General features: G+C 36.7%; 1 protein-coding gene across 1 annotated transcript in view; it reads left to right on the top strand.

Moving 5' to 3' along the window:
* Positions 1-24901, top strand: part of SPOCK1 (SPARC (osteonectin), cwcv and kazal like domains proteoglycan 1) — a gene marked incomplete at both ends in the record, with an annotated part of 271603 nt that overhangs the window by 164403 nt on the left and 82299 nt on the right. Inside the window, one exon of the mRNA XM_080353189.1 lies at positions 22856-22988. Coding sequence (XP_080209315.1) covers positions 22856-22988 — 133 coding nt within the window. The remainder of the gene's footprint in view (positions 1-22855; positions 22989-24901) is intronic.

The following is a 24901-nucleotide window of genomic DNA, read 5'->3' as shown; positions in this document are numbered from 1 at the left end:
TTATTTTCTAGAGGAAGCTGGCTATGATACCTCCCCTCGACAGGCAAGACTTCATGTACCTTTTAGGCTGTTTTCTGGCTTTCCCGAGTTCTGGGTACACTGTTGACTTTAGTTTATTTCAAAACTCAGAGGTAAAAGCCCCCTGAACATTAGTCAATGTATAGAAGAAAAGGTCCACTTTCCTTGACTTTAAGTACTGCAGTAGTTTTTAAAGCTGAATTTAAATACAGTTCTTACACAAAGAAAAGAGGTGTCCAAGTTGTGCACCATGCATTTTCCATGCATTTTCAGACTTTAAAAGTAAAATGTAGACATGCTGAAGTATGCTCAGGCAGAGCACAGATTTCTCCTGTGGAGATTGTACAACAGCTGGCAAGGGAATTGTCACCAGTAGTGTAGCTGTGAAACTTTCTGCATCCTGAGGCCAATTAGCCACTCTGCACTTCTCTCCCCAGAACCAGCAACTCATTGCTAGTCATGCTTCATCAGCCTTAGAGCTCATTAGAGTAGTGCAAGGTGACTGTCTCCTATTGGACATGAGTAATTTTTGAAATATGTGATAGCACACAGCTCTTTTATAATGGATTTTAGAGTGTGTAACCCTCATCTCTGTCTGCTTTGGTGTAGCGATAGGTGAACTTGCTCTTGTAATCAGCAGGGGATTTACTATATTTTGTTTACAGTCACCAGGCACCTGGCTGCTGGGATGAAAGTCTTACTGCTAAGGTCATTGTCGTGTATTCTGCAGCTTCTGTCTTACTGTGCTCTACTTTACCGTGAGGATGCTGCAAGCACAAAAGGAAATACAATGGGTATTGAGACATTCTCTGGCTGCATAACTCCTTTTATAACACACCAGTATCAGATCACTCACAGAAAACCATCTCAATACCTCTGGATACCTTTGCTATCATCGGAAATTATTATATTGAATAGAATAAAAAAATAACCCATTATATTCTGCACTTTAATTAACATTTACAACTAGTTTAGTTTCTGCCTTTAAAGACAATATTATTGGTAGGGTTGAATATCACTTTGTAATATTCCTGCTCTGAATATTTCTAGTTGGACATTTTTAACAGTATATTATAATGGACTAGAAGTGACTTCTTGGATCATTAAATCCAAAACCTCTGCAACAGTATCATATAAACTTTTTCATTATCTACCAAGTTCTTTCTTAAAGATAATAAGGTTCATTGCCCTGTCTACTCGGTTTGGAAGAATGCGTAGCATCTCAACCCTTCTGGTTAGAAGCCTGCTAATATCTAGCCTAAATTTATTCAAATCCACCTAAAATTTCTGGAGTTTTCCTAAATATATTTCCTCAGTATATATTTGGAAACAACAGCCTTCTATGGTTTTGCTAGACTTAGCAAATGCTCTTACTCTTATATTATATTTGTCTTAAAAAACAAAAAACAAACAAACAAACAAACAAAAAAAAACCAAACAAACAAACAAACAAAAAAAAACAAACAAAAAACAAAGCAGCATTCCTCCTGACTGTCTCAGTTTTCCTCTGTAGGAGAGCTTATTGGGCTTGGCTGCTGAGATCAGTCCACAAATTAAACTCAAAATTATCACTTTGTCTTCTTGCTATTTAAACTCTTTACAGATCTTTAGGTATTATATTCCATCTGAGTCATTGCATATTAAGATTTTAATCTTTATTTCTTGAATTAATCCCCTTTTTAAGTGCCCATTCTATCCATGCCTGCTTTAAACCTGTGGTTGTCCTTCCATGAGCCTCAGTATAGTATCTGTGATTCAGACATCCATATTCCAAGTGGGCTTCCAACTGAGCTTTCTGGAGAACAGCTCTGGCTTTAATGTTCTGTGTATCTCTGAATTGGTATACAGTCCAGAATTAGGTAGACATATGTGGATCCTTGCTGTTTCAAGGATTTGTACATAGCATTCTACATTTGCTTTGTCCACACTAGAAATATGCAGTAGCCAAAATTAACTTTTCTCTCAACAAAACATTTTTATTAACATAATAACAAAAGGAGGAGGAGGAGGGAGCTTGAAAGAAGTACAAGGCATAACTAGCTGAGCATTACAAATAAACTATATATCAAAATCTATCTTGAGAGCTCTGAGGTCTGACTAATATGAAACTTAAAAGTATAATGCTGAAAAATGCTTGTCTGTAAGCTAATGTGTGAATATGTTTGTGCAGTAGATTCATAGGGAACACAAGCCAGCAAGAAAACTTAAATATATGAAAGGTAAAATAAGGGCAGCACCATTATTGTTGTTCAACAATTTACCATCTCAGTGGGTTCTTTTGTTGACTGCAGAATTGGTCATAAATAAACCGCTCAATATAGCTCTTATCAGCTTGTCAGGAGCTACCATCCAAAGCTAAGTTAGCATCCAAAAGCTCCTGTTTCCCTTGAGATATCTGGAAGAAGCCTGAGTTAAAAGTTCAGTCACTTGCTCCATGGCATTTGTCTATTCCTGATTTGGATCGTGAGTTGTTTACAGCATAAGGGATGGTGGCTTTTTTGTTGTTTGGAAAGCTTCTCTTGCTCATTCTAAAGTGAGCAAGAAATGAAAACAGTAATTGGTATAAATGTCATCTGCTTGGCAAATGTCAGGAGATTTTCCAACAAATGAATAATGAACAAATGAATAAAGTGTGATGGGATTCACTGCCTGTGTATTAAAGAGTTGTTAGGCTTTGCAAATGGAGTAGCTTGGTAATTCTTTGATTTTCCATGCTTTCTCACAACCCTAACACATCATCATTATTACTATTATTAAAATGCAAACAGGTAGCTATATTAAGATATGTGACCCACAGGCTATTCACAGACCTGTCAGCAATACCACGTTTGACTGTTGACCTTGTAGGGTGATGCACGTGTTTTTGCCTTGAGCTGTTGGCTGACTTTCTTGATGACTACATTAATCTTCACAGGACCTGGAATCCTCAATCTTTCTGGGTTTACTGCGGCCCAGTAGGTTAAGGATCTATTTCCCAATTCATGCTCTTTGTATTTTTTATATGCTAAAAATCTTAACCATAGAATTGCTGGAAACAAATCTATAATAATATTTTATATGTCTGTGTTTATGCTGTTTATCCTTATCTGAAATCTGTTGAGTAATCAGGTCAATCAGAAATTATGATTTAATGTTTACAAATGACCTCCAATGCTCTGAAAATTATTCTGTATTTATACAATAATCTGTTTACTGGAGATTCTAAATCTATTGCTAGTTTTTGCTGTAGAAGCCTCGGGACATGAATGTGTTCAGTAGAAAAGTCTTTTAGTGCTAATAAAAGGCATGCTTTTGTAAGATTTGGACTGATGTTTACAGTGAAGGAATTTTATTAAAGCTTTTCTTCAATTTCCAACATCCTGTTATATTGCAAAAAGTATTAAAAGTGTAGCATTTAAAAATCTGCCTTTTGATAAATGGCATTATGTATTCGAATTGCAGTGAATATTCCGAACAATGTATTTTGAATGGAATTTGTGAATTAGGCCTTAAAAAAATGTTTTCTTTCATTTGATGCTGGTCAGTTTGCTCCTTTTCACAATCATCTTCAATATGATGCAGACTCAACACATAAAATTTTTAAACCTACCAAACTTTAGCTTCTCTAAAGGTGGAAGTGGTTTTCTGCAGTTCTGCTGAATTTTATATCTTGTTCGACATCTTTCATCATTTCAGGCACAAAACCTCACTAGGAAAAATGATGAAGCCATATCCAAGACCACACTGAGGAATTCGTCAGGAAGTATTACATGCTCGCTTTCAGTTTTGAGTTAAAGGTTGCAGAAAACTTCTACTGTGAAGACCTTTTCCACATAGGTTTGTTTACCAGCTCCAAACTAGATTAGGAATAAAGGCATAAATGACAGCTAATATAAGAAGTTGGAAAAGGTAATCTGGTGTTTTATCCCTTTCACAGCCATATAGATCCATCTAATGGCATTCTTTTTAATGAAAGAGTGTCTGAAAACAATAAAAAGGAGCTTCTTGCATCATTCATTTTCTTATTTGGTGCAAGTTATGTTATCAAAATTAACTTTCAATCTGTTACTTCCTGCTTCTTTAATATTTCACTTTCTATAATTCTTTTTTCATTAATACACTTATGATTGCCTTAGTGCTCTGCCAGAACTCATCAAGAGCTCAACCTACAGCTTTTCAATTTGGTCATTTTATATCAGATTAATTCAACCAGTGAACCACAAATTACATTATTTATGGACATGAGCCACGAAAGTACGGTCTGTTTAAAACTCTATGCATAGGGAGTACTAATGATGATTAGAAATCAACGCAAAATATTTTGCTGCTTTAAATATGTCTGTTCGGGTATCACTGTTCCACTTACACAGTGGCTGTAGAAAGGTAATGCTATGCTATTAACTTTTTAGGCAAAAAGAGTAATACCTTAGCATACCTGTCAAAGTTATGTTGCTTGTATCTCTAGATTTAAACCAGTCTTATATTATAATTTCATTCTCATTACCATCTTCTGTATCTCAAAAAAAGGGGGAGGAAAAAAATCTTGATATTGCTTTCTAATAGTTCACACTTCTTATTGTTCAGCCTGTTTTTGAATGGAATCATGGAAGGAAACACCACACCAATGTGCATTGTGATTGGTACATATCACCAATGCAGAACTCTTCTGTGATCTCTCTCATAATTTAAAGATCTGATCTGATATTCGAACTCCAAAAGCTAAAAAAAAAAGGAAAGAAGGAGGTTCTCTTGTGTAGTCTGAGCTCTTCACCTTGAATTTGATGTGGAAGTCAGTGCTAAATTCTCAGTGCCAGTAGTCAAAAAAATCGGGTTTTATATCATGACAAGCACCTTCAGGACTTCTTAAAACTGAAAAGAGTTATTATTTCAGACCCTTGCAGCTCTCAGGATTTGGCCTGGTAGATTTGGTGGTCTGGAGGCTGTGAACAGGCAGTCCATGAGATGATGTTGAACTCTACTTTACTCAACAGGAAAATATTGATTCGTTAAAGACAAATGTTTATATGCCTGTATGTTTAGAGGATCCATATTCACCTTTCTCATCTGTAAATTCAGTGGTGTGTCTTTTATCAAGGGCTGTATTTTCATTCTAAGCCAGTTAACTGGCTACAGTGTAGCACTCCCTAAAGTAAATAAATAAATATCAAATATATTGTGAGAGATTCTGTTACATTAATGAAGTGTAATTACTTGGAAACATTTCTACAGATCCGTGCTATTAAATATTTGTGGAATATCAGGGGCAGGAAGATTAACAGGTTTCCAAATTAGTTAAGTAAGAAATTTCACACCTTCATTTTGTTGTCAGTTATTGGATTTATGTTCTCTAACAATGAAATCCTAAAAGATTCATTACAAGTACATACAGAATGTTCCGTGAATGCAATTTTTTTAAAAAATCAAATTTTCTAGCAGATCCCACAGAGTTACTTCCTGCTCTAATTAGTATATTAAAACAAGAAAAACAAGAAAACTTGTATTGCAGCCAGTGTGAATGTGGCACCTCTATGAAATCAAATATTGCAATCAGGTACAGTACTTAAAACTGGGGTGTTTTTAATGTTCTTGGATTAACTCTTAACTTTGTAGAATTATCTATATAGTCTTTGCAGCCTCAGTTTGCACAGCTGAGCTCCTTGCTGAGTTGGGTTTTTTTGTTTGGTTTGGTTTGGTTTGGTTTGGTTTGGTTTTTTTCACATTGGCAGATTTTGAGAAAGTAGAAAGAGAAATGAGTTTAAAATGAAAACAACCTTTCAGCTTTAAGAATTGAGTAGATAAGTTCTGGACTTTCGTGACAAAATGGTATTCCTGTCAATTAAACAAACCTTTCATAGGAATATAAATAGTTCTTGACAAGAAAGTCTCTCACCTCAGAAATGCAAGTATGTTGATGAAGAGACCTTGAATGTAAAAAAGAGAGGATCAAGCCTTGTAAGACTCAGGTAGAATCATATTTTGGATGTTCTGATTCGTGGTTATTGGCGCTTTTTTAAGGCTTTCTGTGAAAGTTGGTAGTTTTTATTCCTTTATCTTATCCTTTATTCCTTTATCCTTATCAGGGTTTTGGTCACATTGGACTAGGTCACTGGGCTGTCAAATTGGTATCTGTCCATGTCTGACCCAATGAATATTTCATTAATCTACAAAACTCAGTAGCATGATGATTTTGGCAGTCAACTGGGACCCAAACTCTACTGAGTCAGTACTGCTGTTGTTAACAGAAGGGTAAAGAAAATCCACTCCCATGACTTTCCAGCATACTACCTTTAAGAAGTCAATGAAATTGGACTATGTCATCACTACTTCCTGTCTTGATGGTATGATGAATTTATTTTAAGGTGGTGAAGAGAGTCTGTAGCATATAGTTACCCCCAATTAACTTGAGTATTCAATTATCATTTGTACACAGAGAAAATAAGACCTTACTTTATTACATTATTATTTCAAGAGACAGAGCATGCCTTTGCTCCTGGACAGTGTCCAGAGACATTTTATTTCTTCTTTTCATTATTTGGAAGTGATCTAGCATTGCTGCTTTTATAATTTATTTCTACAATGGTAGAGATGAAACATATCAGTTTATGATTACTGAAAGATGAAATCTTTTGCCTGAGTCTTCCCTGGTTTCTGACAAATGCCATCTATTAGAAAAATTTCCCAGTCTCCTTTCTTTTCCATTTTCCGGGACAGTATCTTTAATAAGTGGATATTGCAAAGACAACTTTCCTAATAGCCCTCAACTAGCCATTTTTTTTTTCTTAGAATTCTCTTTGCATACTGAATAATAGGCAATTTCTATCATTATCTCTCTTGGTACTTGCGCAAGAAAAACAAGTGCTTCAGAGTGTTCAAAGGAGTTGCTACTAGACCTGCAGGATTCAGGAAATAAAGATATCTCACAGATCTTGTGAACACTTAGTGACGTGATCATTCTAACTACTGCAGCATTTTGCTTATATTACATTTTAACTCTAGCAGCAAAATTTGGCATGAAATAAATAATCTCTGACAGTCCCTCTACTTCTTTCCCGCCTAAAAAGATCTTCACTTTGAAATGATTTTGTCCCTTAATGAGGACTTATGATATCTCACACATCTGAATAAACATGCTTTTTTACAACAAAAACCAGTTTTAAAATAAAGAACAATTTTTGTACCTTGAGGCTCTTTTACAACCATGTAAAATTTCAAAATTATGTTACTTCTTTTGAAAAGGAAAATATACCCAAGGGCTAAAGCATGCTGTGCAGTTCATTGGAATCTCAATTATTTTCACTGATATATTTTATCTCCTGCTTATTTTTTATGTATTTTTACTTGCCATCTGACCTAAATTATGCTCTCATCTTTAGATTTTTCTCATCTTTCTTTCAGCACTGTACTTTGGAGGAAAAGGACTATCATGACAGTTACGACTGGGATTAAAGGAGCTTTCTACTGCAGTCGCAGTTCTGACCCAGACTGAATCAATCATCTGTAATTTTTTCATGCAGCACACTCCACTAGAAAGTAATCGTTTTGAAAAAGTTTTGGAAAAGATACTTGAACTATCTAAGTTATTTTGCTTTTGCACAGGAATCTTTGCAAACTCTTTATTGACATTGTTACTCATACTCAAATTTAAGAAGTTGTTTACAACTTACTTTAAAGATAGAAGATTGGAGTTTTCTTCTGAAGTAATATTTAAACTGTTATTGATGGAGAATGCAGCAAAATTCAGATTATGTTGCAATTTTGTCATTTTTTCTCCTGTTTCCCCTTTTTCTTATTTCACTGGCAATAATATTGAGCCTTCCAACTGTATTAAACTCAAGAGGATTCATAAAATGCAGAGGATAAATGGGATCTAATCACTCTCATTAAATCAGTTTATGATTATTTTTTGTTTGAATTGGTGAGAAACTCTCTTCTGAAATTTAGAGGTTTTAGCATCTTTCCATCTTAACAAAGAGCCAAATTCTTAAAATATTAATGTTCAGATACATAACAAGGTTCAGTCAAATTACTCCAAGCGTTTTTTCATCTAATCTTGAAATATTTCAGTTTGATTTTGATGTTTCTTTTTTAGCAAATTCTGGTGTAAGTTTTAGCTTAACATAAAAGGGCTTTTAATATAAACTAATCTATAATTCTGATTTGGGGTAAGTAAAACATTTTGACAAGATTAGCTCTTTTCTTCTTCAGCATTATTACAGATACGGAAATCCATTTTTCCATGGACTATTTTGTTTTTAACTAGTCGACACTTGCTTCTTTGAGAAAGAAATTTTAATTACATTTATAAACTTGCCATGTTCTCAGTTTCAGAACAAGGGCCATTGAGACACCAACTACTTATCCTGACACACAGGAAATAAAGTAGTAGTTTGGAAACAATTATTCTAGAAAATGAGGTCCAAATAGCTGAAAGTGAGGTATTTATAACACCCTATCCTTTCAGTTGTTCCAAAACCAACATTGCTGAAGTTTGATGGAATTTGCTAAGAAAAAAATGTAGGGAAAATCTCTTTCAAACAAGTGATTACTTTGCAGTAGCATACCAGCTTTCCAGCTAGGCGCCTGTATCTGAGATTCTTGGATGGCTGCATGCCTCGTGTCTCCCAAATTGCCTGGTTCACACCAGTGTCCTGTTAATGCACACTTTGTTATGGCTTCTGCTTGTATTTCTTATATTTAGCTGTATTTATGCAGCTACTGAAGATAATTGTCTTTGTATATTCCACACTCGTACTGTATAAAATTTAGTAAGAACCAATATGGTCTGCTTCTGCTAGCTTTGTTATTCTAAGTTTGTCACAGCTTTATTATGATAATATCTAGAAAAAATATAATAAATATGGGGAGTGACAGTTGGGAATTTTACTTTGCTGAGTTTCCTAGCCCCTAGCTTTGATCACCATGCAACCCATCTTCTTTCCTGAAACAAAACAAACCATTCTAATTAGTTGGTTGTTAAAATCAGTGATCATCAACTGTGGAATACTAATTAACCTTAGCAGTAAAGCATAATGTATGTATTTTATTCAGTTGTTTAATGAGTTAAGAAGTCAAGAGAATAGGGTTAATTAAGAGTTTAAAATACTAATAAAGAATCAAACCTGCTTCTCTTATCTACTTCCTGTCACTTGACTTGCTCAGAAGACAATTCAACAGATAGATGTACAGGGAACTTACATGTCCTCTGCTTTTTCTTTCCTCTTCTTTAGAAATTCTTTCTTTGTAGCTTATTGGCATTTAAATTGATAGTCCATGTTGAACAGAAAGGACGTTTTGTAGTTTTGTTGTATAAATTAATTCATCCATTCTTCATTGCTGTACATCGTAATGCTGTGTGGCATTATTCTGGTCACTCATCTGGCTTTAAATCTCTTTCAAGTCCTTTGACAGACTTTTCTAGTCTTAGCTAATCCAGTTTACCTGAAGCCCAAGACTGCCAAATTGAATTACACTGCGGTCATTCCTGCTTAGCACCTCATCCATACTTAATTTCTTGAGCTCCTGTGTTTTATCTATATAAATTTTTCATTTGCAACAGTATTTTAGCTTAACAAAGGAAGAGCTCAGAAGTCAGAGATTTTTTTTAATTAGTTCCTTTGTTAGTTCAGACATTTTTGCTTCATTTTGAACCAGCTGCCTGTAAAACTGAGGTTCATAGTCTTTTCAGAAACTCATATTCCAGTTTTTGATGAAACACAATGAGAGCTGTTAATTTCATAATGAGTTTCACCCAACCCTTGATAGCACACCAGTAATATGTTGAGTGCTGAAATGGAAACCCTGCCCTCTTCACAGCTGAGTAGAGAAGAGCTCCATCACCGAAACCTTGGGATCATCATCAACATGTGAGATAAATTGGCTCTAGACTGTTGGTCAGAAAACACAAGCTGAAGTTTCAATGTTCCTGATATTCAGTGGTCTGATTACTGCAGTTCACCTGTTTATAGGGCTTTCTTCTAAATTCTGAAAGGTAGGAAAGAACTGAGGATCATTAGAGCATGAATCCAAAACACAGTTGTCGATGTATAAAACACCCTTACAGCTTCTGTCTTGCAACCCACAGAGCAAGGTTCAACCAACGTTTGGCTTCCTTTATATGCAAGGAAATGGATTCTTGCAGAAGGGATATCAGAGCCTGTAAATTATTGTACAGCTCTGGGAAGAAACAAACTCATATTCTGTATTTAACCTTTTCAAATACCTGCTTCCCTCACCAAAAGTGTTATTTACTAATGACCCAGAACTCTGATAAACCTAAAGGTAAAATTACATTTTGTATCCTAAATAGTGTACACACATGGGATCTAAAGGATTTTAGGAAGAAGAGATAGGACATAGCTAAATTAATTATATTTTCCTCTTGGACATAGTAGAAAGCAGAAAGATAATGTGCTATGGCTCACATCTGGGAAAGGAAGGATGTGGCTGAAGTGTAAGTCCAGATGATGAATGTGATGATAGAGAAAGAATGAATAAAAATAGATAAGCTGAGAGAAAGAGAAGAAATATTACATGCTTGGGTTTGACATAGTGAGCTTTTAATATGGCCAAGGTGTTCCTGAGAAGAAATCAAAATAATAATACAAAAGAGATAAAAGGATGAACCAGAGAGGACACCTGTAAAGTTTCTTAGACTTCCAAGTATTCAAGTGTAGAAAGATGAGAAGACTAGACTATTACAGGTAAAGCACCAACATGATATTGAGAGACCATCTAGAGGAAATATAATACTTAATATACTTCCTAATAGAGATGGAAACAGTAGTTAAGAATAGGTGATGAAATAACTGCTGCTCCAAGAGACCTCATTTTTGAGGTTGAAAGAAGCAGAAGAAAGTTTCAGAGGTAAGAGGGGAAAAGTGAGAGGAAAAGGAGATGGACTGGGAGGAGGTCAGAGCAGAGCGGTCAGACTGAAGGACTGGAATCAAAATGGTTAAATAGAACAGTAAGAAAGGGCATAGCAATTTTTTCTCAATTATATAAAATTCTCCTTAAACAAGCTGACTGAATCTTGATAAAACAGGGCTGGTGAAAAAGAGTCAGAGATGCCAGTCAGGCAGAAGGTAGACCACAGACAGTAGGTTTTGAGAGAAGAAAAGCATTTTATGAAGAAATGCGACAACATTGGGGAAAAAAGAATAAGAGTAACTTGCAATGAAAAAAAATGATGCAGTCCTTAGATTTCTACCAGAGCAGCAGAGAAATGGTAGAAAGAAAGAATAAGAATACGGTACAAGGAATCAGCAGTGAATAGGAGGAGGACAGTGGAGAGAAGGGGATTGAAGGAAAAACTGTTGAGAAAGCCATGTGGGAGCTCACAGGAATAGAGCTCAGTACATGAGAGAAAGGTGGTCAAAAGAGTGGCCACCTCTTATGAGTGAAATGGTTAATTCAAGATTAGTCCAAATGAATTGATAGAGTTGAAGAAATGTTGATTCTTGCTCTGTCATTAGTCCATCATAAACTAAGTCACAAGGATGAATGGGGACAAAACAGAGTGGCAAGGACACGGATGTATAGTTGATCACAGCAAGGTGAACAAAGGGAAATGTATGCTGAAGTCAAATTCAGGTGGGAAGGAGTGATTGAAAGTGAGGTGGCACATAGTCAGCCAGCAACATTATCTGCACCAAACTCATTCCTGTTTAATAAGTTAGCAGCAAAGTATTTAAATCTAATTTTTACAAAACCTGTAAAAGTTCCAGGTAATGTTATGCTCTATATCTAAATATATCACTGGTTGAGTCTCACTTTTTCACATGGTAAAATATGTTTTTGAGGAAGCTGCTGTAAAATGCTGAAACTTTCAAAAGTGTAAATGTGTATCTACATTGCATTTTAATGGCTCCTTGAGCCTCCATGCATAGGGGAGCCTGTGGAGCTACATATTTGAAGAATATGGGAAGAATGGATGGTTTCCAATGTGTGGTTGCTAGGCTGCATGATTCAAGGTCACAGCAAAGTTAAATTTTAATAACTCACTGGAAGTAACTCATGAAATGTATATCTTACAATTTCTGCAAGTATGTCGATGGCATTCATCTTCAAATTTTACCTAAAGGTGTGTTTCACCATGTGCTGTCTCTAGACTGGATCATGTGCATTCAGTTAGTATCATAAATTAATATGATTATGTAAATTCTGTCTATCAGTTTGGGATCTTCCTGAAGCTCCAGTCACCTTTCATTAAGACATAGCCTGATATAAGATGGGTAATGCTCTTGATGGCCTCATTTGAGAAGCTGGGAATGGTATAGATATTATGAGCTCCAACTCTAGCATCAAATAACCAGACAGACAGCACTGAATATGTTGAGAAATTCAGCAGAATGTTTAGGCATTCATAGTACTGAGCTCTGTAAATCAGCAGTGCTGAATAAGCAACAGGAGCATTAGCCTATTTAGATGTTAAAAAGGATGGGATTTTAAAATTACCCAGCTCCTTATAATATTTATAACTGGTTTGGTTAGCATGCCTTTCGCTAACATTCATTTTATTCTGATATAGGAAACTGCATTCTGATTATTTTTCCAAACCAACCTTGAATAGTAGATTTTGACTACACTCTGGAGGTAGCTTTGGGATTGTGTTTGTTTCTTTAATTGTCTGTTGTTTCACAAGCCAATTCTACTCAGAAATCTTATATGAATTCCTAGGTAATGGATGCTAATTGTAAAAATCCTCAACAGCTTAATCTGTTGTAGCCTTCTTGAGAATTTAATAAGCCCCTCTCATAATAAAATGTGTCAGAAGGGGCAGATATTTTGCTAGCACAGCTTGTAACTGATTGTTTGTACCATGGTAGCAAGTATTCACACAACAGAAGTACTGTGCAGTCATTTTTAAAAGGAAACATTTGGATTAGTGCCTTCAGGGCAAGAATTATTACTATATTTTTTTAAATGCATTTACTTTCTCATCCCTACCAGCAATATGTCAGTTTTTGTGAAGACTGCATGTTATTTGCCTTAGGAGAAGCAAAATCAACATAATGAAGCAGAACGCTGCTGAGCTGTCTAAAGATGCTTCGGTTGGGGGGGTCGTTGATTTTGCCCCTGCAGTTGCAAAGCGACAAAAAGATTTCTGAACCATTTACTTGAGGGGTGGGCGAGGAAAGGCACACACACTTTTTGGGCAGTAGTGTTTTTTGAAGTGTAATATAAGGAACGTGTTAACGTGTTGCATGTGACTGAACTACTGTCATTTGTAGAATAGATAAGGCCAGGTTATAAACCATACTGAAGGACATAGAGCTGATGAAGATCCCAGTGTGGGTCTATTGCCTAATTCTGCCCACTAGTTTTATCCTGCCAAGCAGCTCAATGTCTGCAGAGACATGAAACATTGGGGTTTTGATGGCGTTACACTTGACAGACTCCTGCATGTGGCTGAGAATGAGGTCCACTTTAAAGCTTGTACATCCGCCATTTCTGGGAGATTCATTAGTCGTGGTGGAACATTTTGGTGTTATTAAATGCTGCCAAGAAATCTGCCATGATTTTTAGCTTTACTAAGTAATTTGCACCTTTCTGTTTGCTCAGCTCCTCAGCTGCACAGGGTTCAATGTTGTAACTAGAAATATGAGTTGTAGCAGGGAAATGGTGGAAAATGACTTCTTTGCCAGGTTTGGTGAAAACAATTTTGAAGCTGTCTAATGGCATGGAACAGGGCATAGTGAGTGAGGATCAGCTTTCCTTCCCCACCGAATGTGACAGCTCAGATTAATCTCACATGCCATTAGCAGTCCAGCTTCCTCGGAGATCTTGGCAAGCTCTGCCAGCCAGAGGAGGCAGATCTGATCAATACAATATTTTAATATCAAAATAATCAGATCCTGAGCAGAGAAAAGGTACCTTCATCCTCTTAAAAAAGTATTATTTTCTGGTAACAGGAAAAAAAAAACCAAACATGTAGCCTGTTATAGAAGAAAGGATAGAAAGTAGCTGCCAACAGAAGTATTAAATTTGCTGCACACTTCACCTTTAAGCACCCTGTGCCAAGTTACAGTACCTCACACAGCATGCAAAATCCAGGGTTCAGAAGTGGCTGGTGGAGATTACTACAGACTGAGGAGTGGTAGAGAAGATTCCAGCTTTAATTATGAATTTTGTGCTATCCTCCCTCCTCCTTTGAAATTCAAGGCACTTTGTTTTATTTTTACATAGTTTGGTGTCTGAGATTCTTTTTATGTTAGTATAAAAATAACGATGAAAAGGAAAATAATTCTCTTATGAAAATTCATGAGAACAAGTAGCATTTAGAAGCTGTGTTATTTATTCGGGAAAGCATAATGACTTTTAAACCCACCAGGATTGTTTGTGTAGATTTTTTGGTTTGTTTTTTTCCCTTTGTGTACCTTGCCAGTTTTGGTATCTATGCAGCTGTGCAGCATGTGTATCAGGTCTAAAAGTTGCAAATCATTAAGAATTTAGATTCAAAAATAAATTGCCTGTAAGCACAATAATCTGTTAGCTAAAAATGCAAGGGGACCTCTCAAACACCATTTTTATGTATTAAAGTGCTCAAAGGCAGAAATCCATGTGCTTCTCTAATGACCTTAATAAACAATCTTATCATTTTTATTCCAGGAATACTTGAGGCCAGGTACATCTCAGAGGATACTTATATTGAGAGATCCTGATATAGTCCAGCGTGCGTTGTCTTGGCAGTTTAACAGTATCCATATTTTAATGCTATATTGTAGCTGTTTGAACACAGACCTTGCTGTTGCTTGGACGGCCTTGCTCAGGGTTTCTCTCTGACTCAGAAGCAGCATTGTTGGATCTCGGAAATTACCTGCAGCAGTTGCATCTAATCAGTTGGTCTAACAGACTACAATTTTTCTGACCGACTAGGTCCTCGGAATCTATGTCAGCTTTTCTAAATCCTCTGTTCCTTTAAAATTCCATAAGAAAATAAAATGTAAAAAGATTCCTTCATCATGCAGAACCAATAACCTTGAGCACCTTGGGCCCTTTATTCTCTTTCAAGAGCTGGTTGCTGGCTGGACCTAGTAGGATCCGCACTAGAATCTTCAGGGCATTTTCACTGCAAGATGTGTCAGGACTTCTTCTTGCAAAACATATTGCTATTCCAAAACTTTCAGCTTTCCCTATATCCAGCTGACAAGTTCCTCCTGGTACGTTGTTTCCCTCATGCTTATTTTTATACTGCCTTCTCACTATTCGTAAAAAATAGAGGCTTGACTCTTCCTCTTCCCTTGGAAATAACTATTTTTCATTTAATTGGGATGACACCTGCAGATACACTTTCACTTCAACAGTTGGGATTTTCCGTTTCTACTCTTCCCTAAATTTTTCATCTCCACCTCTATCTCCTGAGTACAGCTTGCTCTCTCAGTATAGCCCTGTGGCTACTGGTGCTCTGCAGGAATGGGCAGGTTTAATTCCCAGTGTATTCTGACCAATGTCATTTTTTGAAAGAAGAGCAAGCAAGTGGAGTATCCATTTACCGTGAGAAAAAGTCTTGAATAAGTCTCATTCTGCCAGAAAAGTCCCCAGGCACCACCATGTCCCATTAAGAATCTTTGCACATCTACCAAAATACAGTGAGTGGAGACTTTTTATTTCTTACGGCTCTTTTAAGGCAGATCTGTCAGGGAGCAGATATGAAGGCAGCCAAAGAAAGTAATCAACAGCCTCAGTACAATCAGATAGTTGAAATTATTTCTTTGAATAATGAAATCAAAGAAACTGGTACCATCTAAGTCCAAGGGGATGATGCTGAAATGCAAGGCAGCTCTGCATGTTGTTATTCTTGGTATGCAAAGGTGTAAGTTCCAGGTGGAAAAGTTACTCTAATCATATGTCTGTTCTCATTTTACAGCATTTATATTAAATAAGGAGTCCATGTCTAATTCAAAAACTTAGTATCCTTTTTATTTTCAAGGTAATATGTGTAGACTTTTGTCTTCACATAGCTTGACTGGTAGTGGCTCAAGGTATATACAGATTTTGTGAAAAACATGAAAAGTTGTAGAAATTAGGCCAAACTCCTGGCCCTAATAAGCAGAATACAAAAACTATACAAAAAGAGAAGAGAGCATTGCCATTTATAGGTGCAAATTTCAGCTCTGTCATTCTTTTCTTCAAGAACAAGAGAAACAGCTTATGCAAAGGAAAGATAGAAACAGGTAGGCACTGCTGGGTTTATCTTCAGTCTGATAAGCTTCCTTCAGGGAGACAAAACAAACTGTGCACAAGGCATAGAGAAGGTAAAGGCAGTGCATTTTAAACTCTTCCCACAGTGAATTGTTCCAGCTTCAGGGAACCATTGAAGTTTGCTCTGTCAAAGCTCCTTCCAGTTTCTCAGGAAGCACAAATACTTGGAACCCACTTTGGTGCATTAAACTTTTTAATTTTCTTTCAGTAGGGCTTGATCGATAAGTAGTTGTATGTGACATGTGACATTTTGATTTGATACAAGGTCTAGAAACAAAGATGGATGAAGTTAATCCTAATATTGAGGAAAGTCTCCATGTATGGACTTCTAATTCAAAATTGACGCACACAACTCACAGCCACCTAAAGACGAGGTTATGTGGAGAATCCTTGCAGTAGATGGGTCCACATGTGGGTGCCAAACTCCAACCTGCCTTCCAGGTAACCTGCAGACCCTGAGGATGGTGAGGTTGCCTTTGCTGCATAGAAGAGGTCTCTGGAAGAGACTATTGGGAAGAGATGATCTTCCAGTCAACCCAACTAGGACCAGAGGTCTGAGGCTTTCAGACTTCTGACTCTAGAGCAGAGGAAATCATAACGAGAGCTTCTGTCCCTGTAGCAGTTGATGTGTCAAAGCATCTGCAAAGCCCCAGCCTTGGGACCTCAGGGTCACTTGCAGCCTGCAATAAACAGGCACAACACCACCTAGACCTCCAGTGGCAATGGCATTAAAAGTTAATTAACACCAATTTATCTCCGTGAACTGATTTGGTTTTGTCAAGTTAGTATTATGTAGCTAAAGCCCGTTTTATCAAAAAGTTCCTGACAATGTTAATTCAGATGGGACCTGAAGTGTTTATATTATTAGCCAGCAGAAACAGAGAGGTGAGCATTACAAGTAATTTGCAACATGTAGTGAGCCAGATTCTCTGCTTCTGTAACATCACTGAAGCAGTGACTTTAAGAACAAAAAGAGACAGTACCAATCCCTCTGTTTTGTTTACCTGACACTTTCTGTTAGAAGAATTTGTGTATCTTGTTTGTTGGGGTTTCTTGGGGGAAACTTTCTGCTATTATTCACAGCAGACCTTTGAAAATTCATCTAACAAAAACTCCTTTGGGTAAAGAAGTGTCTTTTTCTTGTTCAATTAAATTACTTAATACATTCTAAAATCCTAAGGAGGAACTTGTGTCTCCTTCATCCCAAAGCTATGGCAGCACTTTCAAAATAATAGCCTGCCAACCTGTATTCAAAGGAGCCTGATTTCTAATTGCACTAAAACCACCAATGCTTAATCTGCTAATTCACTCTATGTGTGTTTGGAAGTAACCAGTCTTGAAGAGCAGTAACGTACTCATAATATTGTAAATTTTCTTCTGGATGAAAAGTCGAAATTCTAGTGCATTTTATGTCTGTATTAATATTAAAGTTCATTTACAGCTTGAATTGAATTTGCACTTGAACGATCAAATGTAATTACATAAAAGCACAGAATTGGTCTTGCTTATATAATCTGTTGATATTTTGGCTGTTTCTAGCTGGCAGTGATAAGACATATTAATTGAAACAAAAGTTGACATAATTTTCCTTTTTAAATTCTATTATAATTTCACAATTGTTTTTCTGTTATAGCCATTATCTTATGTAGCAAAATTATACAGCTTATTAAAATATAACATGCCTATGTTTCTGATAAGCTGTTATCTCAAAATTGAACACTGATACTTTCAATTTGCACATTCTGTATCAAATTTACAAAGTCCCATTTTTAATTTTTGTTTTTGTAGACCACCTAGTCACGCACACTGTATTCACCACAGGTTCACCTAGAGACTCCACCAAGAAGAGAAGGCAGTGGCAGAACAGAGGCTAAGACAGCATTGTCTTCTCGATACATAAATTAACTAAAATCTATCAATTAGTTCAGTAAATGGTAAGAAAATAAACATTGTGCAATAGTTTGGAAGGAAGTGAAACTAAACTTATCTATTTCATATCCACTCTCACGTCCTATGTGGTGGTTGTGATGCTTTTTGGTGATCCTTTCCAAGTTTCATGTTAAAAGATAAATTATTCCATTTTAAACATTCTACTTTAAAATATTTTAATTGTTTCATTTTTTTGAAGAGTATTTTAAGGTCAATAAAAATGAAATTGGTCATAGTTCTAGGACCTGTGTAAACTTTAAAATAAAATGAAACAAAACAAGTTGTAAATGTAAATTTAAGAAACATAATTTTTGTGCAAGGGACTTTATTTTGGCCTCTGGCTTTGCCAGAGGTTATTGCCATGTATGTTTTTCCGTGCTGTTCTGGAGGATATTGTTGTAAGCAAAGATGCAGAGATCCCTAAACAGCATAGCCCGTATTGCCCACTCAGAGAATCAGAGCTGTGCATTTTTTGCAAAAAAGTACAACTCAATGTGATATGTTTTGTTTGAGGTATTGTGTTTGATAAAGTTCTGCTGAATCCAAGGCAAAGTTCAGACCCTCTTCACAGGCTGTGTGCTGGGAGCTGAGACATCACCCAGGTGATTCTCATCCAGCTGGTGATTCGCATCCCCAGGGCTCTCAGCTGCACCCATGAGCTCTCCCTGGGACTGAGATTCCGGCTCTACAGGACACACCTGAAAGCCTTAAAATCTTGGGTGGAGACAGATTTCCTAGAACTTTTGAGCTCCCTTTCTCCTCAGCCAATGTTTTATGCTTAGAAGCACTGTACTGAAGTGCAGGTGCTGTGCAGCATGGCTGGCCAGAGCCACTGTGTATGGTCCTAGCACCTGGCTGGTGGCATCTGGAAACCCTCCTCTGCTCTCCCTGCTCTTGTGCAAGCGAAACAGATGCCATCTCCTTTTATTTTCACAGTATGTGGTAAGTAGTGTATCTGTATAATTAGTAATGAAGCTGAGTCAGTGGATGTTCCCCTGGTGTTGAAGTGTGTTTTAAACCTCTGCAATTTCTTTATGCATTAAAATGTTAAGAGGCTGAATTCTGTAAAACTTAACTACTCCTTAAATTTTATGCCTTTCACTGCATTGGTCCACAAGTCTGAAAGGCAAAAACAGGCAAGGTTTGCCTTTAAGTCTTAGCACTTGAGCAAGACATTCATATCTGTTTGCTTCTGGAATATTCAAAATATTTGGCCCTGTTGCCCTTATAAATGTGGCAGAGTTTTTTGCTGGTGAGGAGTTTCTGGGTTATTCTCTCTGCACAGTTATTATTTCCTGATTATTTGTAGGAGATCCTTTCAACTCCAAGTCTTAAAGCAGGATTAAAGTTGGTTAAGTTGTCAAAAAAAAAATAAATAAGGCTTAATTTGCTTTGGCCTGCCTTGCTCCTGACATATTTGTTCTAAAACAAGATGATTAGCATAGCAAAACATTTTCCCAGAGTACGTGAATGTGCTTTTCCATTGAGAAGGGATTTGCAGGCTTTGTGCTTATGGCAGCCAATATTCTTGCCTAGGTTTTAATTTGTTTGTTTGGATGTTTGATGTGCTGTTAGGGGCTATAGGATTGAAAAGCTTCCAAAAGTCTTATCCAACCTCTCAAAATATCACTTCAGAAAAATCCATGTTTACTTTTGGAAAATATATGTTCCCTCTGGGAAATTGGTGCTTACCTATATTTTTTGAGGTGAGATGGAATCTGCATATACAGTTAAAACTTTCAGCTATTGCTTGCTTGGCCAAGTTGACAAAAATCATTTTAGCCTTGCTTCAAATACAGTGACATTTTGCAAAATTCTGGCTTGAGAAGAATATATTCACTTTTGAAATGCAAGTTGTTTCTTGTAACCAAAATGGCTGCTTCATTATGCTGCCAATTAAATCACTTATGCAGAAATTAGGATTGCTGCAGGTTTCTTGCAGCAATCCCCTGCCTTGTTACCCACCTTATTTGAAGTGCTACTAATATAACTTTTCTTTTTAAAAGAATAAAATGCTTTGAGATGTACCTCACTGTGAATTCATCTTGTTATTAAATATCTCTCCTTGAGAGAATAGTTTTCCTCTAAATAATAAAAGAAGATCCTGAAAATGAATGTGGGATGTAGGAAAAGAATAAAGTTTTGTTCAGTGTCTGCAGGTGAAATGCTGCAAAACCCTTTCAGGTGGATCCATTCCAGTTATGAGCTGTGGGGGAGGCTCTGCTCTTGCACACATGCTTTGCTGTTGGCTGCTGTAGCTAGAAGAAAGCTCAAGCCTAAGGCTGTGCATATTCTTTTAACTTGGAGTAAAGTGATGGGAAAGGTCACCAGGTTTGATGAGTTGCTGAAATGACTTGAAATGAATAAATTCAATTTTATTTATTTATTTATTTATTTTTTTAAGTGAGGATGGGAGAGTGGAAAACATTATTAGCTCCAGCAGAAACTTCCAATAGTAACTGTTTTTGCAATATGATTGCTGAACGGACCAAGGCAGGGTTAAAGAAATTAAGCACAGGGGGTGCGTAAGGTTATGCAGAGAGGGATAATCAGCCATGTCTGGAATTGACTTTTCTTTTAGCATTATAATGTGATATGCCTAAATATAGTTTGGTCAATGAATGTTGTAAAATGTATTTATACTTGCCACTCAGAGCCTCAAGAACTTGTGATTTGTTAGGCATCAGTCTAGGTAGGAACTTCAATCTATGCTTAATTTTGATGAGATGCTCATTAGTTCAGCTGCTCATCTCCATCCTGCATGCTTTGTGGCTAATGGCTTTGATGATGATGGCACTAAATCATACACTCCAAGTTTAGTGTTTCTTAGCTGCTTTTCCATAGCTACTCCTGAAAACTTTCCTCTTAACAATTTTACATGTAGACAAGGATCTGTCTTTTGAGACTGTGGAAAGGTGCCATGATCCATCCTGCAGTCTCCGACAGAGAAGCACAGCACCTTTCACATCTGTCTCCAGCCTCTGCTCATCAGGATCTGTGCTACATCCAGGCTTATTTCTGACTCTGAGTTTGTGTGTTTTGAGAAGTGCAGGGCCATAAGTAAAGTGAATAAGGTTATTTTCTGTCAAGCTGAAAAGACAAAAGAAATGCCTGTAATAGAAACAGTTCCAGAAAATAAGATAATTGTTACATTTAATAACAAAGCATTATTAGAGGGAAGGGGGTTACAGAAAAGTCAAAGTTACTCTGGAAAACTTAATTAAGTGGTTTGTACAGCCCCAGCATAAGAGACTGTATATGCAGAGTTGTATTTAGGGGTTCAGAGCCAAGCAGTCCCCCATGTGCATCATTTGGCATCTGTTATAATGGTATCTCTGCAAGGCAGAATGCATCTGAAAGAGGGAAAGCTGCTCTGTGCATTAAGAAAACTTTTTTTCAAAATAACAAGGGAATTTAGTCTTTAATACTAGGCTTCTATTTTCATAGTTTATGAGATCATGATTGGATTCCTTCTGTGGACACAAGCTTCTTAATAGTACTATTCATCACCGTGACAAAGGTTAAACTTGAAGAAAACTAGAACTGAGATGAAAGAATAGAAATTTTATTATTTTAGCAGCTGAATGTGTCATTACATCAGAGTCAGTATTGTGTAGCAAATTGCAAGTTATAGTGAAATTGCTTTAAAATATATCTGTATATATTTTTCTAAAACTGTGATAAAGTCATTCAGCAGCGCATTGAGATGTATTTCTAGCTGAACTGTAATATCATATCTTTTTTACTGTGATATGAGAACAGATGGCAATTATTTTTCTTAACAGTCTGCAGCAAAGTTGATGCAATGCCTTGCCTTCCCTTGTAAATGTTTTCAAGTGAAAGACAAGTACACATGACCAAAATGAATCTGCATTGTAACATTGACTTGTGGTTTCTAAAGCAAACTCTTATTCAGCTTACAACAGTGTGCTGGTGATAATTACTTAATGTTGTAGCAGTCAAGTAGTTCATTATGACAGGAAAATGAGCTGTTAATCAGAATCAATTGCACATGTTTTGCAGTAAGTTTTTGGAGCAGATGTCTTTTCGTAGACATTTTTAATGCAATAATTGAGTAGTCCATGACTTGAGGACAACTGCAGTCGCTCCCATGGTACAAATGCATTTGTAGATTTGGAGATGCTCTCTGTCACTTTATAGCATTCCTGGGGAGGTGTGATTGATCTGAGAGTAGCAGCTGTTCCGTAGCTGGCACGGCGAGAGCGCTACTGCATGTACAATGGCAAAGCTCTTTGATTTTTGTACATTTTTATAACCATAATATAAATTGAAGTGTTTTTCAAAGGTTTTTGTTTTAAAATTGTCAATGCCTTAACAGTAACTTGGCAACTTGGAGAAGGCCTGGTGAAAATGTCTCAAAATACAACCGTATAATGTTGCTTGCCTGCTTCCCAAGAAACACAGAGTAGTTGGACAAAATGCTGTATTAAGTGAAATCATTTATAGTCATAAATTGAAGCTGCCAAGTATTGTAAATCTAGGACTGCCTACAGATTTATGACTCTTAGATTGCCTGCTGTAATGTGCCTTATTATAGAAGCATTGTTAGGGGCTATATTTAATTTGCTTGCTTTAAATTAATACTGTGTTGAAAATCTGGCTTTGCTTTATTCAGTGAAGCTTTCATTATTCTGTCTTATACAACCATGTTAAAAAAAATTAAAACGAAAAAAAAACCCACCACAACTGATGTCTCTTTGTTTTACAGCCTTCGACAAAAGAAAGGAGCCTTGGCCCAGAAGCACTGGGCTGGACCAGCGAACATAGTGAAATGCAAACCCTGCCCCATGGCACACGGCAGCGCTGTCTGTGGGTCTGATGGACACACATATACCTCCAAGGTGAGTTCTCTGTGACCTGGAACCCTGTCAGTAATGGTCATCCAGGCTGTAGTATGAGGATGAAATAACTTTCATTAATAGGCAGAATTAAAGTCTACTTTAGTTCTTGGTATATCTGTGTGCAAAAAGTGCTGATAACTGTAGATTTTTACATATTTGACAAACAGCAAATGAGATGACAAATCGGAGCCTTATGACTTGTGGGATTCATGTTTCTCTAAATAGCTTGTTCTTGCTAATGAAGCAGAACACTTTCACTATTGGTGATGCAACAGAAGAAAAATTAATTTGATCAGATGGGCTTGTTTGGACAAGAGGAATTTGGGATAGTTCTTTTAAGATTTGGTCTCATAATGGTAAAATAACTTGGCAGTTTCACTGTAACATATTAAAATACATTTAAACCCCAGTTTTAATATACTTGTGTGCCAGGTGCGGCATATATGGTAACATTAAAAGAATTCCCATGACCCAGTGGGGATAAATTGGCTCATTGTTGTACAGAAAATATAATCACCTTAGGTCTTGACTCAATTAAAAAAACCTGGCTTCGCAGCCATTCAGCAGTCCAAGTCTTTGATTATCAAATAAATCCTTCCGTGTTTGGGATACATGTTCCATAAACAGCGCTTCAGGCACAGGAAGTCATGTTTAGGGAATATTCCTGAAGTTTTCTTCTTTTCCTGCATCTAAGGTAAGGTTTGACTGCACGTAAAACTAACCTTTAAAAGCCCCCAAAATCCAGGAAAATGAAGTGTTCAAGGGGAAAGTTTCTCTGCTGTGATATAACAGTGATGATGATATTGCAGCTACATTCCCTTCTCAGTTGGGTGGCTTGAACACATCCAGCAATGAGCAGAAATATTAAAATGCTGTCCTGGCTAATTCATTTAAGCCTATTCTATTCTGGCTGAAGGATTTGCGTGGCCAAAAGAGAAAATCAGCAAAGATGCTCTCATATGTGCACACACAAAGTATAGGAAATGGGCTCCAAGTTGCCAGTTAAAGAAGCGACTGCCTTTAATACTCTCTAGGAGTATGTAATACAGTAACTTGGGATTGGTATTTAGGATTACAATTGGGCTCATTTTGAAAACAAATTTTTTGGTCTGAACTCTTGAGAGTATACAAGATTCTGTAGTAAATAGCTTTCATTTCATATTCAGTCACCATTCTGTGCATCTTAACCTGCATCCCTGTTAGCTGAGTCTTTTTTTGACCTTCTATATTTCTTACTAGAAGATCCAATGGTCTTAATCAGAAGTTCTGAGGATGTCATAAATTCACCAAACTGTTTTAACTGTGATATAAGCCTGACAGCTGTGATGGAGACATCAAACAGTTCTTGCTGCTGATATGCTTAACTACCATAGACATACCTACCAGAAGTTGCTGCTGTTTGAGGGCTATTTTTTTTAAAAAAAGGAGACTTTCAGCAGATTTATTCTGGAGCAACTTCATCTCACCTCCATTTATTGTGTGTTTAACTATCAATTGCTCCTGTCCTAGCCGTTTAAAATTACAGCATCTTTTTGATCTCCTAAGAACAGCAGTCTTTTTGGGAGATTTTGCTCACGTTCTCTACTGCTGGGCAAGTTTGGTTGCTTTTTCAGTACTGTCCCACAGGAGCCATTCCTTGTCACACTGCATACTTCTAGTTGCTTTTGTTTTTTTTTTAATTTTTAATTTATTTGAGGCTCTTCCAGTATTATGCCAGTCGGTAATCCTTCTGTAACATCTAGTCCTAATGAGAGGATGCATGTCTGCTTAACCTTTGCTAAATAAGAGAAGCTTATAGCAGTATGATTGTTCTTTACTGTATATGGTACCTTGTAATCTGTGATTCTATTATTACAGTGACCTGTAACATTGTTGCGTATCTACAATTTCTCTAAAATCTGTTTCATTGTGGT

This window comes from Nesoenas mayeri (assembly GCF_963082525.1).
Source record: "Nesoenas mayeri genome assembly, chromosome: 14".
NCBI lineage: Eukaryota > Metazoa > Chordata > Aves > Columbiformes > Columbidae > Nesoenas > Nesoenas mayeri.
This window is presented reverse-complemented; position numbering and strand designations above follow the sequence as displayed.